Source organism: Chelonia mydas, chromosome 12 (assembly GCF_015237465.2).
Source record: "Chelonia mydas isolate rCheMyd1 chromosome 12, rCheMyd1.pri.v2, whole genome shotgun sequence".
NCBI lineage: Eukaryota > Metazoa > Chordata > Testudines > Cheloniidae > Chelonia > Chelonia mydas.
Genome location: NC_051252.2, coordinates 6,261,671 through 6,278,248, shown reverse-complemented (window position 1 = coordinate 6,278,248; position 16,578 = coordinate 6,261,671). Strand labels below are relative to the sequence as shown.

At 49.8% G+C, this 16,578-nt stretch overlaps 1 protein-coding gene and 1 long non-coding RNA gene across 2 annotated transcripts in view; one reads left to right on the top strand and one right to left on the bottom strand.

Annotated features, from left to right (window-relative positions):
* The window catches only part of LOC102932892 (testis, prostate and placenta expressed), a 19,249-nt gene extending 13,518 nt beyond the window's left edge, over positions 1–5,731 (top strand). Inside the window, exons 4-8 of the mRNA XM_007063277.3 lie at positions 244–418; positions 1,779–1,840; positions 3,798–3,862; positions 3,952–3,984; positions 5,611–5,731. Coding sequence (XP_007063339.3) covers positions 244–418; positions 1,779–1,840; positions 3,798–3,862; positions 3,952–3,984; positions 5,611–5,641 — 366 coding nt within the window. The 3' untranslated portion in view covers positions 5,642–5,731. The remainder of the gene's footprint in view (positions 1–243; positions 419–1,778; positions 1,841–3,797; positions 3,863–3,951; positions 3,985–5,610) is intronic.
* LOC122462568 overlaps positions 1–16,578 on the bottom strand; it is a 19,422-nt gene extending 2,844 nt beyond the window's left edge. Inside the window, exons 1-4 of the long non-coding RNA XR_006285207.1 lie at positions 13,324–16,578; positions 12,096–12,213; positions 8,334–8,865; positions 5,546–5,777 (exon numbers count right to left, since the gene is read on the bottom strand). This is a non-coding gene — a long non-coding RNA (uncharacterized LOC122462568). The remainder of the gene's footprint in view (positions 1–5,545; positions 5,778–8,333; positions 8,866–12,095; positions 12,214–13,323) is intronic.

Sequence of the window (16,578 nt, the reverse complement as noted above, 5' to 3'; positions counted from 1 at the left end):
TCGGTGGTGCTGACCAGAGCCGCCCCGGCCCAGTGCCTTCCATTGCGTCGTGACCCACGGTTTGAAAACCACTGGACTAAACTCATGAAATGGGAGGGCAGTCTATTGAATTGGCCTGCAGGTCAACAGCATGGGTGGGATGCAAAGGGTTCAGCTTTGCTGCTTGCCCTGCACCCCGCCCTTCCCGGCTGAGCTCCCAGCTGGGAGCCTGGCGTAACATCCCTTTTTTGCTTTGCTACTCAGGGGATGACGGAGCTGGGCCAGTCCCTCACTGCAAGGTACCGAGCAGGGAAGATGGCTCCGCTCACTCCCAGCACTAATCACGAGGAATGGCCAAGCTACACAAAGGCGATGGCTGACTGGTCGCGCTTCATCTCCTCTGCTGGAGAATTCAAGCTACCCAGCGTGAATAAGAAAGGTACAGCCAGGCACATGGGAGGGGCAAAGCCTCCCTTTGAAGGAAGGGAAAAGCCATCGTCAGTTCCTCTCTTAGATAGGCAGTTCGACGACCCTCCTGCCTGGGGAGGAGAGAGGCTCCCGTGCTGCCTACTCCTTTTGAGGTTTAATGACTGGAGGCTCTTCCAACGAGCAAGATGAAGCCAGTCCAAGACTTCACTGATAAAATGACAGCTGTGACATTGACCAACACGGCACCCCAAGAGCTCGGAGGGATTGTAGGGGCCACTGCCTTGTGGCTTGCCCAGGGGGTTGTAAGTGTGGCATTTCTACACGTACATGCTGCATCAGAGCCAGCCCATATGCACAGTAACCTGCCCTCTCTTTTTGGAATAGCCGTGCTGTCAGATCAGGCTACAGAGCCAGCCGGAGACAGATGAGCCGGATACCAAAATCCATTCACTCTCCCTGTATTTTCCAGAATGACTTGCTCATAACCAGAGCCCCGTATAGAATGTGATTATGCAGAGTTTTACTTTTAGTTGCCACATCTGTGGTATTCTAGATTCTTTCCTTTCATAGTAAAAATATTAAGTCTCTAATCCTGATGGCGGTGAAGAAAGCTTTCTGGGTGTGGAATGAACATAACCAACGCAGTGCCCGAGTTGGCTCAGAAAGGTGCAAAAGCTCCCATTTGTCTCCATGGGGTGTTAACTCAGGAACTTAGTGATGACAAGTCAACACCAGTTTGCTGATCACTTTTGCAGAATGTGCTTCTGCCAAACCGTCCCCAGGCCTTCCTACGTGCCAAAAGCCCCCGATGTACTGCAGAAATTGGCAGCAAAGTGGCCAGGGCAGAGTTGAGGGCAGTGTAAAATAAAATGAAATGAATATCTAAATATGTTAGCCAAGGGCACCCAGATGCTCTGGTGATGGGCACCACATCAGTCCCGGGCTGGCTGGGGCAGTGAAGGGGAAAGGACAGGAGGGGCTGTTGCTTTATTCTTTCATTTTACATGGACACTGGCGAGCAGGGCGAAGCAGCTCTCTTGACAGCGCAAAGACCGTCAGTGTGGACATGCTGGCCGGAGCTCCCTCCACCTTTCTCCCGCAGCGCACACAGCTGGGGAGAAGGGGGCAGAAATATTTTAGGCTCTTGCTGCCAACCTTGGAGGACAGGAGCCTAGCGTGCAGGGGGGATATTCACCGTGAGGAAGTCAGTCTTTTCGCATTCCCAGGGGTTGCCATGCGGCGTTCTCCCAGCATGCCCTGTTGCCTGGGTATTGTGTGGGGCTATCAATTCAAGCCAGAATTAAAATATTAGCGTGCGAGAGGGCTGGGGTCACTAGTGATAACGTGTGCACCGTTCTCTCTCCCCCCAGTGCTCGGGTTCAGCTGTTATGCCGTCAGGTACTTAAAGCCAGACGTCTCTCAGACATGGAGGGTAAGGAGTTCTCGGTGCCACTGAATTGCCGTGCAGCTGCCTCCTGCTGGGAGCCCTGGGGATCACACGTTGCCTGGGGAAAAGTGGAATTTACGTTTAACCTCCTCCAGACAGGCATTTTGCATCAACACATGGGATATCAGCCACGACCACCCCGTCCTTTCCGTATTGCTCACTCTGATGGAGGTCCTGGCTAGAGGGGAGGGGAATTCTAGGAGTTGCCAGAATGGAGAAATTGAGACCCACTGGGTTAGTGGAACACTGTCATGGGCAGGAGGTCAGACTAGATAATCACGCTGGTCCCTTCTGGCCTTAAAGTCAGAGTCTAATTCACTTCCAGAGCCAGTTGGCTGATGCTGGGGAAGGCTCTTACTGTAGCTTCATAAACATGGGAGGAGGAAAGGGCCTTTCCTTCATAGCCTACCAGACTCCTCAGCCCCCCACAAGGGTTCTCAGATTTCTCTTTTACCAACTACGACTCGAGTTCATATCCCACGCTGGGCTTTACCACTGCAGAGAATTCCATTTCACCATTCCCCACCCCACAGCCCTCCCCCCGGGATCCACTAATCCAGCCTGACTCTGTCCACAGGTACAGTTACACTCACGCCCCCATGTATGTGCACCGGGGGGGCTGCCTGTATACAAGTCAGGTCCCTTGGGAGATTTGGGTCCAGAGATATAAGGAAAAGCTGTCTGGCCGTTAGACTGCGGGAGGGGAGGCTAGGAAAAGGAAAGGAGCAGGCAGCTGCCAACTGGCAGGAGTATCTTTATAGTACCAACACCATCTCACCAGTAGCAGCAGCTGTCACAGCCCTGGGCTGCCTAAATCACAGGAACTGAACGGGAAGCAGCTCCAAAGTTCTACATTTCCTTCACAGTAATAACTCCCACCACTTCCAGACTGGACCTCCTCTCCTGAAAGCTTCTAGAGTGCTCTACAAGTTGTACTTCCCATTCCCTTGGCACTAAAACGCAGCCACCTCTGGGGTGGAACATGGGAACCCTTCTGCACCTGCCACAAGGTTTTTTGCTCTTGTTTCAAGAACCGGAAGCCCCATGGGCCCACCACTGACCACAAGAATTTAGGTTTTACATCTCATTTGAGCAACTGTGACCCTGGGCACCAGAGGCAGGCAGACCTTGCGGTCCCTTCTAACCCTATGATTGGCTCAGGCCTGACTGAGACAAGAGCGCCACCTGTTGAAACATGTGCACCACTACCTACAGCATCTGGATTTTCCGTGATTATGTCCAATCCAAGGTGCGACCTGTTCTAGCACTTACTAGCTTCCAGATCTCACCATGTTTTGGAAGGAGGTCTTCCCTGGTCACAGGAAAGGTTTCTAGGTACCTTTATTCTTGGGAAATACCATTTCAGTTCCTTCTCTTGAGACTAATGCAACCTGCCAATATAAATCAGGTGCGACTCGACTGAAATCAATAGAATTACACTGGGTGGGAGAGGAGAATAAGGCTCAGGTCCTAGATTCTAACATTAGGCACGCAGCAAGTCACCCAGGGGGGCTGCTACGGAAACCAATGGGAAACTTGACTTCTACACGTAGTGGTCAGGAGAGGCTGGACTCTCATGCAGTGGTCCCCAAACTTTTCCCTCTTGCACCCCCCTACCCCACCCCTTACCAGTAATGGAGCATGTCCACGACACCCCGGGCCGGGAGTGGAGTCACAGCCGAGGGCCGAGCTAGGGCCAGGGCCAGAATAGAGCTTGGGGCAGAGTGGGGCTCCCTCCCCACCCGCCCGTGGGGGCTGGCCTGGGCCCTGCCATGCTCCTCAGATGTTCCTCTGTGCCCCCTAAGGGGGCACACCCCACAGTTTGGGGACCACTGCTCTAGCGGCTGGCCAGGTGGCAGCAAAAGGGTGCAGCTGGAGGGGGAGGGGGGTGCTACTTGGTTACAGTGACCATCTCTGACCACTCTCTGCACTGTCCTTCCAGTACTGCCTCAATCAGAACCCCAGCCTGGACAGATATGGACAGAAGCCCCTCCCTTACAACAGCACGTAAGTAGCCCCAGGTTCCCTGACCCAGGCTGCCGTTGTAACCCCTTTGTGCCTTTCCGTGCCTTACACAGTCTTCTGTTCCTTTGCAGCAATACTTTCAGGAGCTTTGGGTCAGCCTACAGGTAAACAGCAGAGATGCTTCTGAATTCAGCAAATGGGCCAAGCCGAGGGGGCGAGATCTGGGGGGACAAGTGAGGGAGGCAGGGTCGGGGGAGATGGGGTGAGGCTGAGCGCTGAGGGGAGGGAGTGCATGGAGGGAGGTAATGTGCTCTCTCACCCTCAGGAAGTTGGCTGGGGGGAAGGAGGAGAATAATTTGCATACAGCTCCTTGTCATCCTCCCTCTGCCAGATATTCCCTGAGGGCCAGACAGTAAACTCTATACGCTCCCTTGGGGACTATGCAGGTGAATAACTGCTCACCAATGGAAGGAAGGGGTTCACAGTCAGGATAATAAGCACACCAGCACCGGCCCCATGCTTACAGCTGGGGAGGAGACAAATGCCACACACACCCCAGTTTTGATTTGCAAGTGCTAATTGGATTCTGCATGCGCACACATGGTCAAGGGACTAGCTGTCCTACTTTGGCTTGCTGCTGGCTGGGATAGTCCTAACCCATCTGCCTTTAGCCTACATTTGGACAACACAATGCTACTATGCAACTCCGCCATCACACTGGGCTGCTGGCAAAAAACTCTCCCCATCATGGGCCTGTGCAGAAAGCTAGTATAGGCAGGGAAAGCAGTTAGTGAATCATTCAGCCCCCGACTCCTTGCCGTTTAACATCTTTGAGCCTGTAAGAAGCACGCGAGCATACCAGGGCTGTACAGACTTTACAAACAGTATCGTCTACTGCAGCAGAGTGTACGAATGCCACACTGTCGAGAAGTTTACAGCACAACACTCAGACTTTAGACGCTGTGGTCCTTACACCAAGTGCAATTTCTCCTCGTCAGTCACTAGTATTCTGCTTTAACACCCAGGATTGCTGTAACTAAACCAGCATGGGGGCATATGGAAGTGTAGCTTGTTGTGGCCACTGTCACAAGTTATGTTTTTTTCATTTGCAGAGAGTCTTGCATTTCACTTCTCCACCTCAGCATGCTCTTCACATAGCATGGGCTTTCCTGAGGGATTTTTTTAAATTGAAATAAATCCATTTCAGGTTACATGCTATGTAAGAAATCCAGATGCCAATTCCAGATAACTCCAGTTAGGTGTATGTGCTCAAACATTGATCCCATGCCAAAATGAATTACTCTGCACATGTATACATGAGCATCTACCAGTGTGTGCATGCAAGCCATTTGAATCAACACACTGGTTTGTGCAAACTCCTGCTAGGTGTGTGAGAGAGAGAGAGAGAGAGAGAGAGCCTAGTACCCTAGGACAAGACAAGTTAGTTCCAAATATTAGAGGCAGGGGCATGTTTACTCTGCACTTTAGAGGAAGCGAATAGGGATGCAGCTTAGGGCACTGCTAAGAAGAATAGGGAGGAGAGCGGAGGTAGAAGGGACAGAGAAGGGGAGGGTCCCTGGAGTGGATAGAGAATAGGTGGGACTCTGGGAAGGAAAGAGAGGGAGAAGAGGTTTCTCTTAGGAACAGACAAGGGGAAAGGAAGTGCTCCATGCGGGGAAGATGGGCCAAGGCCCAGTACAAGTGCTTAGATGGAAGGGGGATCACCTAGTGAAGGCATTTGAAGCCATTTGTTGTGCTTCATCAAATGCTGTGTCTGTTTTCCTTCCCAGCCGCTCTCACTACCTCCAGCCTTGGCGCTAGATGGCAGGAAACAGGAAAGGGTGTGGAGCCAGAGGTGAATCTACTTGGCCTCCGACAGTCAGGTCCAACAGCCAAAGCGCACAGGATCCAAGGGCGGCCGTGGGGAAGGGCAGGAGATACACATTGGTTCCACTTCCTAGCAAATAAAAACCACTCTTAAAATGTCTAAATATAACGAAGAGAGGATGAGGGAGGGACTTCCCGGAGGTTTTCAGACCTTTCTCTCCCCGACCCTGCCATTCAGCCTGAGCTGTGAGGAAACCACGAATGGAAAGTTGGTGAGAGCTGGAAAAGAAAGATGTTTGCTGGACATTTTCAGAGATGCACCAGTCAATTATATGCAGAAGCACCAAAAGGCCCCAGTCAAAGATGAAGGCACCACTGCGCTAGGTGCTGTACATATATCAGAGATACAGGCTCTTCTCCTTCCCTGCCACGCACATGTAGCTCAAACAGAGAATGCTGGACACCGAGGCAACCCTTGTGTCCTGTCTATTGGAGATGTCAATAGTGTCCCGGTTCTCTCCCCTCACCTCCCCATCCATCTAAACCTGCTAGCATTTACTTCCTGTCATTCACTGGGATAAGGCTCATCTCTCCCCCACCCAGCCCCAACCTCCAGAGCACTCTGTGCCTCCCAGGGCCAGGGCCCTCCCCCTCCCAGAGAGCCATTTCCATACCATGGCGCAGAACTTCCCAGCCCAGCTCTCTGTGCCTACTGGATAGCGTCATGCCTAGCAGCATTCTGCACGGTCTGGCAAAGCAGATTTAGGAATAGTTGGAAGGTGCCTTTAAAATTGCCACAGGCCTATGCTGGCCCACTGGAGCTCTTTAAACTTGGGTGAGTCAGCCCCTCTGTGCCTCAGTTCCCCGCCTGTGAAATGGGGATGGATATTTGCACTGCCCTGCCTCTCAGGACTGTCGTGAGGATAAATACCTGAATTGTGCAGGGCTCAGATGCTACAGTGATAGGGTACGTGTCTTGCTCCCAGTTAGACAGACAAGCTGGGCGTAACAAAGCAAGTTACTGGAGAGCATGAAGAAGCAGCACTGGAATCGGGCCCTGCTGAGCAGACAGTCTTCGGACAGATGCCAAGGCCAGAAATGCATGGCCCTGTTAGGAGCTGGCGAGGAAAGGGCCATTGCATTAAGTTTTACACTGACCCCTTGCTTAAGAGACATTCCCGGGCTATAATGCTACCCGGAGATGGGTGCTAAGGGAAGGCATGGAGCTGCATTATGCCAGCAAGAAATAGCCACAGTATGTTTGATGCTTAACCATGGGGCAAAAATAGATCCCTCCAACACCAAAGTGTCTAATTTCTGTGGCTAACGCATTCTGGCACCTCCGCTTCGGTTGAAATTGTAACAAAGGGCAGCTGCCGCCGTCCAGCGACCAAGGGCATCAGCAGCGACTGGATGAAGGAACTTCAGCGCCAAAAGCACAAGCCCCTACCCCCCCCCCCCCCCGGAGCGACTTGGAACGAAGCTGCAGCTGTTTGAGTGGCTAGTGCAAGACATACTAACTAAGCCAGCCCATTTCAGAATCACCTCTTGGTAGAAGGTGCCGAAATGGAAAGAATTCAGAAGGCTTTGAGTCAAAGACTAACATCTTATCCTGGAGTTTGGCTTGGAGAAGCGTGGATGCAGACACAGGGAGGTAATGCCAGGGGTATATTAATTCTTAAAAACCTACACCAGAAAAAACCTGTATTAAAAAGGTGGACAAGCACCCACACACCAAATGGCTCAGTAAGAAAGGCCAATAGTGGCCGATGGGAGCCCAGTGCTAGGCAATGTCCCATAGTCCCGGGAACTAGACCTTCATCTCTATGAAAGGGCTTTAGATTGAATTTGGTTGATTCCTTCTGGGGCAGTATTCGTGGCACGACCGTTGATTAAAACCGGGCCACGCAGCTCACTGGGCATTGCTGCCGTCCTGAAACCCTGTGCACAGTCCAACGGAGTGGAGCACTGCCTGGGAATCTACAGACCAGGCTTCTTATCCCAGCTCTGCCACTGACCTGCTCAAGTCACTTCACCTCTCCCTGCTTCTGCTTCCCCTCCCTCCGTCTTGTCCATTACACTGAAAACTCTTCAGGACAGGGAGCGTTTCATACCCTGCATTCACAGCACCTAGCCGCACTCTCAGTGGGAACCTTGAGGGTCCTGTAATAACGGGTGTATGAAATAACGTGAAGAACCTACAGCCAAGGACAGGCATGGGGAAAAGATCACGAAAGAAACCACAACAGCAAGACGCTGGAGTAGCTTTTAATAGGGTAATTGTACTAGAGCGATGCAGTCCTAACCCAGCAACCGCGGCCACTCCGCTCCACACAGGGCATACCGCAGCAACATTGCTCGGTCACAAGACAGGTAACAGGGTTGGGGCAAGTTGGTGCCTGCGATGTAGTTCTATTCTGGGCCGTTCACATTCTGCCTCACCCTCTCAAACACAAGGACAAGTGTCAAAATCCTACCTGAAAGCTACGAATGCTTTTTCGGGACAACGAAAAAGCCATTCAGTGTACGTTAAGCCTGTGCAATTATTGGTTTTGAGGAAGGATGAAAGGAATCTGTAAAATGAAGCTTATCCCTTCTCTGCTTCAGTATATTTCAGGTGGAAAACACATCACACGTCTATACAGAGCACAGTTCTGTCACCCGTGTGCGGAGCAGTAGGATTTACCTGCAGGAGGTAGGGGCGTCTCAGCGAGAGACCGGATGGCAGACTCAGGCCCAGAAGAGAGCAGGCAGACACCCCAGCTGTCTAGTTGCTTGGAAGATCTCATAGTACTTTCTTGTTCATTGATGAGACCCAAGAGTAGCAGGGAGGCTTCTGTTACCTGCCATTGAACAAGGCATTGCCAAGGGCATTTAACAAAATGGAAAAGTGGAGTTAAGAGACTAATACTTATTTCTGTGTGGCAGGCCCCTCCAAGCAGGGTTAGAAGGAGCTTTTGGTACAGAAATCAGTGTTCACCAATTCTATTGTGCAGTTAAAACCTACCTCAGAACTTTGTGTTGCTCAGTCCACTCACGCTGCTGTAAAGGCCATGTTCATCGCCTGCAAGGAGCCTTACCCCGACTCTACATCCCCGAGAGCTTTATAGGGGCACCAATATAATGGCTGCCACAGCTCTGGTTCCAAAGGAAGTTTCAGCTCATGCTGCCCATGCCTCAGTGTGTTTTGACGAGCACAGCGGTCTTGTGCCTAGGGTCTGTTTAGAGCGGACAGGCTAAGTTACTAGAGAGCAGGGCTTTACAGCCATGAGGAAGATACAGTGCTCTTCCCGGTCTATCCAGGGAAGGTGGATGATCAAAAGGCAACTTACAAATAACAGGACATATCTGTTTCTAAGACAATTAGGAGGTCGAATCAAATACAGTATTTCACTTTCCAGCGAGCTAGGAGTAACAGCACAGAACATTACCAGCTCCTGTCAGTAAACAGTGACCCCAGTCCCTGAAACGGAGAGAAGCCTCCATGATCTTTGACACAGGCCCAATTAAAGGGATTGCACAGAAAGGTGGAAACGAAAGATACAAGCCGAGAAAGAAAAGCCCTTCAGTACTTTCAAAGCAGTATGAAGCCTTTCAGTGGAGTGGATTCCAACCACTTCCCCACTGGTACTTAGCTGATTGCTTCCATTGGAGCCCTGCATCACAGTAGGATGGGAATAATGCCTATAAATATAATAGCCTCTGATGCTACTCACATTCCCACCTGTGTGGCACGCTGGTTTAAAGTTAGACCGAGAATGACAACAGAAGAGGTTTTCAAGGCCAACAGAGCCAGTGAAAAGATTAGGAGTGCTTACCTTACAGAGGAGACGACACGGAGCAAACATGTTAACGATACACAAAACATCGAGTGGTCTCGACAAGGAGGATTGACTGGACACTGCTACCCACCCTCTCAAACATTTTAGATGTGGAAAGTGAGGCCGCGAGGGGACGTGCCCATGGTCACTCAGCTAATCAGTGTCAGAACCAGGAACAGAACTCTGGTCTCCTGATTTGTGGAATGGGAAAAGCAGTAGCCCTGAAGCAGCACTAAACAATGCAAATACCATCACAGACAACACAAGCTGGTAGGAGAATTCCAGAGCAGCACCACCGAGTTACTCAAGGTGGTGGTGGGGGGGGGGGAGACACAGAAGAGGTTTTTCCAATCACAGAACAGCCTTTTTCAAAAAAAAAAAAAAAAAAAACTAAGTGTGATGAGAAATGGTCGCCATTGTGGATATTCTTTCTAAACACCTTTCCATGACATCATTCATTTCTCAAAGACGTTTTCTAAATTACTGAAACTCCTCGTTGACCAAACCCCAGTTTTCAGTAACAAAACAGTGTTTTTGGTAAACGACAAATGTCTATCGCAGTTTCAAAAGCTATTGCAAAATAAAAGAGGGGGACCCCACCAACTTTGAACCCTGTGAAACAGGAACCACTTCAACATTTTGAGCAGAGTCGTGTTCCCACCGTTTGGCCAGCTCTACTTATTACTCGTTAGAATTTAGCCAGCTCTTAACCCTTTGATTTATGCCGATTTCTTGGTTTTATCGTTATTTAGTGAATTCCAAATCAAAAGACACTTACTCTGCAAAGCTGCCAGCGTTTGGGGGGTGAACCTGCCCCAATGACGTACAATATTATCTGATGCTCTAGAACAAAGTTCAAACAGTTCCATATTTTAAAACTCTAAAACACAATTTAACTCCCCCCGCCCCATGTCTGGCTTGGAAATAACCTTACAAAGAATAAGGAAGCCAGGCAGTGGTGAGGGGGGAACCCCCCCCACCCCCCACTTACATCAATAATTAGACACAAGGCTTGAAAAACATGCCACAGACGTTTTAATGCATGTGGTCAGAACCATGCTTCTCTCCCCTCCAAAAAGCCAGGAACCCCAGCAGCACAGAGCCACTCACTCAATACTGACCCAGAAGGGAAGGCAGCCACCTAGCTGAATTGCCAGCACCACCTTCCTGAAGGATCTAGGCCAGGGGTTCTCACAACAAATTTTTTGCTGGCCTCAAAGTGCGGCCACCAACTCTTGCTGGTGGCCGCTCTGCAATTTTTTCCTAAAATACTTAATTAACTTTAGGAAAAACAAATAAATATGCACATATCCATGTCCAAATCATCGTAATTTATTTATGTAGGGGTTTGGGTTTTTTGCAGACTCAATAATAAAAATAATGTACAGTTGTCCCTATTCTTTACTGGACTTAAAGAGAATAGAAACACAAAAGGTGCTTTAGAGACTAACCAGTTTATTTGAGCATGAGCTTTCGTGAGCTACAGCTCACTTCATCGGATGAAGTGAGCTGTAGCTCACGAAAGCTCATGCTCAAATAAACTGGTTAGTCTCTAAGGTGCCACAAGTACTCCTTTTCTTTTTACGAATACAGACTAACACGGCTGTTACTCTGAAAAAGGTGCTTTGCGTGTTTTGCTTCTTTGGGTGATTTTTTTTTTTAAAAAAGACTTGCTAGCTAGTAAGTCTGCTATTGTGAAAAGTGATGTTTGTATTTTTGTAAATATCACTTTTCACAGCAGACTTACTCAGCCCCGGAACAAATTAAACCCTGGATGGGGAGGTGGGTAAGGAGGCTGGAGGGCTGGGGCGATGGAGGACTCGATGGGGAGGTGGAAGCGAAGGTCAGGGCGATGGGGGTGAGTTTGGGGTTGGAGCCTGGAATCCTGCTGCACAGGTGAGGGCTGGAGGAGGCAGCAGGATCCAGGGGTGATGTGGGGGCGTGGGGGGATGGGGTTGAGCCCAGGGCCAGAGCCTGAAGCCCTGCGACTGGGGGACAGAGCCTGTTGCTGCCGCATGGCCAGAGCCTGCCGCCCACCACCCCAGGGCGGAAGCCCGAAGCCCAAAGCCCAAGCCCCACTGCCCCCAGGAAGGTGGAGAACTCACACTGGTTGCCTGCTCCTAGTGTTAGTGGCTCCAGAAGGGGGCAGGGACCAACCCCTGCTGGCAACCCTGGGGGAGGGGCCTCTGGTTTGTTCTCCCCCGTCCCAGAATCTCCATCCAGGAGGCTGTGGCTGCAAGAAAAGCCCACGGTGGCCACATTTGAGAAACGCTAATCTAGGCCTTAATTAAAAGATTTCCCAGCCATATGATGCTGCCCTGCCCAGGTTAGGGGGTCAAAGTCTCAGGCAAGTCTCCCTTCACAATAAAGGATCTAAGCACGCAATAGATCCAACTTCTAGGATACAGAACTGGAACATTTCCCCTCCCCCTCAAAACCAGGAAAACGTAACATGCTCTCCACCTAGTGCAGTGACATTATGGGCTGTTTCTAGGAAGCCAAGAATTTCATTCACTGATGCAAGTGCTACTTAACACAGACCTGGGTTCTGTTCCCAGCTTTGCCACGAAGTCACTTTCCCTCTGCGCACCTCCTTCCCCAACCTGTAAAATGCAGTGACTACTTACCCTTCTTTTGTCATAGTGCTTGGAGATCTAGGGCTGTATATTTATAAGCAGGACCATTTAGAAGGGAGAAATGTTTTGAAGGTGCGACTGCTACAGGATAGGATCCCGAGGGAGACACCTAAAAATGAGGAGGAAAACCGGCTACGTTTGTTGCAGCGTGAGTTTTGATGTCAAGAGATCCCCCGTTCCTGATCCGGGTCTCTCGTGTTCAGAGTTACACAGCTCTGCCATCTCAACCCCCCTGACATTAATCGTGTGCTGCTGGATTGTATGTTCTCTCCCAGGTTTAGATCTCAAGGGGGGTAGGGAGGAAGCGGGGCCACAAACAGTCAAAACTCTTTTCCTCTTTGCATCTCCATTATCTGGCCAAAATAACAAAACCCGCATGACGGAGTGGGTGGAGGGGAGAATAACTTCGTGCGTTTGAGAATTTCTGTGCCTGGTTTCTGCCCAATTCACCGCCAAACCACAGAGTCATTACAATGCGATGACTAGATGAGCCTTGAGGGAGAAGCAGAGCTCCTTTCGACGCTGTGGGAGCCTTCCCTGGAATCAGAATCCTTGGAGCAGGAATCGATCCATTTCACCAATTAAACCGTTACTAACTGTACTGGAGCCACAGAGCGCCTAGAGCCATCGCTGCTAAGCTGGCGGCAGTGGAAGCCTTTGGCCATAACCTTCCATCCAGGGAAAGCCAGCAGGTGAGACAAAGGAAAACAAAGCACTCATTTCTAGCAGGAGTGGAGCACAGCAGAACTTTTTCCTCTTTTGTTTTAGTTTTAGCAGCCTGAATCCTGAACGTTTGCCCATTTCGTGACCTTCGGTATCAGCAGCACACGCTCTTGTTTTTCCCTCCACAGATGCTCAAAAACAGGAGGAGCCCCAGGAGTAGATTTACAAAAGAAGGGTAAACGCCATGGGAAAGAGGGGTCATGCGTGATGTCCCCCTCTAGAAACCTTACACACCCACAAGAAGGTATAAATAACTATAAATTTATTAGTAAAGCAAAACCATTTGACAATCACACAGGAGAGCTGGACGTGTTAATACAATATATATACACACACACACGTATGGGATACAGTCTTAACACATGGAGAGCAGTGTTAAAGGCACTGCAAGCCACACCAAAGCCTCATCGCTCACGAGTACAATCTCACACAGCCCTGCCAATTCACAGGCACGGAGTCACAACCATAGGTTATGCGGATCCACCTATAACCTCACCCCATCAGAGACTGTGGGTGGGCCAACAAGCCCTCTGCTACTGACCCGGCTCCACTGCACCGAAGAACTGCCCCTGAAAAGAAATCAGATCCATGGATCATATAAAACTTTAGAGACAAGCACCTGGAGTTAGGGGTTAGAAATCCACCTTGGGGTTCTGGCAAACGGATTCGCTCTCAGAGGTCTAGGGATGTTGGGAAGCTCAGTTCCTGGATGTCTGTAATGTGCTTTAAGATGGCCAGCAGGGAACGTGCCATAGAGGAACGAAGTGGATCCCAAATCACAAGAGACGCTCAAGTTGCCAGAACCCAAGACGGAGTGGTAGCCCAAAATTCATACTTGCCTGTCCTTATTGCATCTCTATGGGATGTCTGCATATACAGGAACAGAAATCTTCCTGCGAGTTAACTCAGCGTGTCACAGCTTGATCAAGAATAGTTAACATTCAAGGTTAAGGTTTTTGCATCATTAGTTAACACCCAGTTACCAGCTGCAGTCCTGGGTTGACTGCAATGCCCGAAGGAAATAAAAAAGTGCTCTTCTCCTCCCCAAAAACATCTCGCAGGCAAGTTATTCCAGCGGAGAGCCAGGAGACTGTGCCAACCCATTGTCACACGCCGCTTTTGTCCTCATCCATCCTCCAGTTTTTCCCTTTATTGTTCACTTTCATCAGCACCAACTCCTCCAGAAGCCACATGGCAACCCAACGCTGAGCACACACATTAGCACCCAGCTCTAAGGGGGACACTCTCGCTCCGCATCATGCCCCTACGCAATCACTGAATATGGGACCAAGATCAGACAACTGTACCCAGGGCACAGGTACAAGTAGATTGTACCCATCACGGTGAAGCCAGGATATCCTTCCACCTTGAGAGCTACAGCGTGACAGCCCCACCGGCAGTAGTAGGAACAACCATTTAAGGAGAGATTGAAGTTTTTTAAATTCCATCTTCACAGTGTCAGTGTGCATCACGATACACCACTACCCGACCATTTCTACCCCATGAACCCTTTAGGGCCCTGCACTAAGTTACTACCAAGATTTGCCTTGACAGCGTCAATGGACATAATTTATTGGAGAAACTGCAACTCCTCAGGCTATGTCTACACGACCGCGGTAAATTGATCTAAGTTGCCCAACTCCAGCTATGTGAATAATGTAGCTGGTGTCGACGTAGCTTAGGTTGACTTACCGCCCTGGGTCAATGGGAGACACTCTCCCGTTGAGTTACCTTACTCCTCTCGTTCCTGGTGGAGTACCGGGATCGATCGGAGACCGCTCTGCCGTCGATTTAGTGGGACTTCGCTAAACCCGTTAAATCAACCCCGGTGCATCCATCGCCGGAGCATTGAGCCCGCCGTAGTGTAGACATAGCCTCAGGCTGGCACCTGTTTTACAGCTGTGCTGACCAGTCTCCTCTTAGCTCCACAACCTCAGTTTCCTACACAGGAGCACTGGGACACACTTTCCCCATACTTTGTTGCCAACACCCCCGCATGCAAGGCTGAATTGACAGGCCCAGGATGGAACTGACCCTAAAAGAGAATGAGGAACAGGGCTGCGTAAATCCTTTCCTAGCTTTGGCTGTGCCACTCAAGGCAATGGCTCTGTAGACCGCAATTGAGTTAGTTGCTCAAATCCCACTGGAATTCAATGGAACTGGGCACCTTCTCCATCAGGTTCCTTTAAAATCCCCACCATTAGAGGTCTTCAAGTAAATGAGAACTACCACTGGTCTCCGAAAGGTATTTATTTTAAAGAAATCCATAGTAGAAAAATAATCAAAATGGCAAAAGGGAAAAAGGTACCATCCTTTACAAAGAGCAAAGCCAACATACGAGGTGCAAAGCAACCCCGAGGTGGTTATAAAAGGATAATCCCCAAAGACGGCTGAACAGCTCACAAGAGACATGGGGAGGGAGAAAACAAAGATGTCAAGGCCTCCTGTGGCTATGCTGAAAGAAGGGAAACAGGAAAAGGGCAAAGGACAGAAAGAGACGGGTAAGAAGGAATCTCTCCTTCCTGGAGGCAAATACACAGCTATGAAGAACTGAACATGTTGTCTGCAAGCCAGTCGCCCGGCTGCAGAGGTACAATGTAGGCACCCCCCCCCCCGCCACCCCCACCATCCCACCTTTCTATGAGTTTCCAAAAGTTCCGTCTTTTCATTCCTATTCTTCTGATCTTCTAGAGAAACAGCCACACGCAAGACATACCCCCATCTAGCCAATAACATCTGACAGCTATTGAGCTATTGCGCCTGGCTTCCCGCGCTCAGGGAAGCTAAACTCGTCGGTGAACAATATTTTATCAAGGCTGAGTTACAGCTGGCCGGGACTGCTAGGTACCATGAGCAGACGCAGGCGTATGTTTTGAAGCCAGGGTGTGGGGCTACGGATACCCCAGCCGTGTCTCTCTATAAACGTCAGAACGGAAGAGAAAGGAAGTGCAACACAGATACAGAGTTTAACACGTTTTACCCCATAGAGGCTTTGGCCACATTTGCTCTTTGGTTTGAAAGTAAAATGTCAACTGAAAACAGTCAATAGCGGATGAGCCCTTCTGCCCTGTAGGATGGTGTCATCATAACCCACTTTGGAAAGCCAGCCATTGTATCGGCTTCCTGAGCCCCCCAGAAGCAGAACCAGGGGGGTTCTCTTGCAAGATTACGTTCCACTATTTCTACCACTTACTCCAGTTTAAAAAAACAAACAAACAAAAAACCTGACTCTGAAAGGCACAGCAATGTAAACCAACCCTCTTCTCCCCAACCTAAACATCTTTAAGGGAACAGCTTGTAGTTAAACAATTTTCTTTACCTAATAAAAATCCAGGGCTATAGCATCAGTTCTACCACGTCACTTGTCCCCACCCTGCCCTCGTCCCAGGAGATCAAAGGTATGGCCACATACACCTGACTAGTAATCTGCTCCTGCACCAGATGCTCTCATCAGCTGTTAGGACAACCAGCTTTAAGTGGAACTGGTCTGCACTGTTACCAAACAGAACACGCCAACTGTAGTCCTGAAGCCACACATAGAATCACAGAAGTGTAGGGCTGGAAGGGACCTCAAGAGGTCATCTTATCCAGCCCCCTGGGCAGAGGCAGGAGCAAGTAAACCTAGGCCATACCGGAGAGGTATTTGTCCAACCTGTTCTTAAAAACTCCTACAACCTCCCTTGGAAGCCTATTCCTGAGCTTAATTTCCCTTATAGTTAGGAAGTTTTTCCTAATAGCTAACCTAAATCTC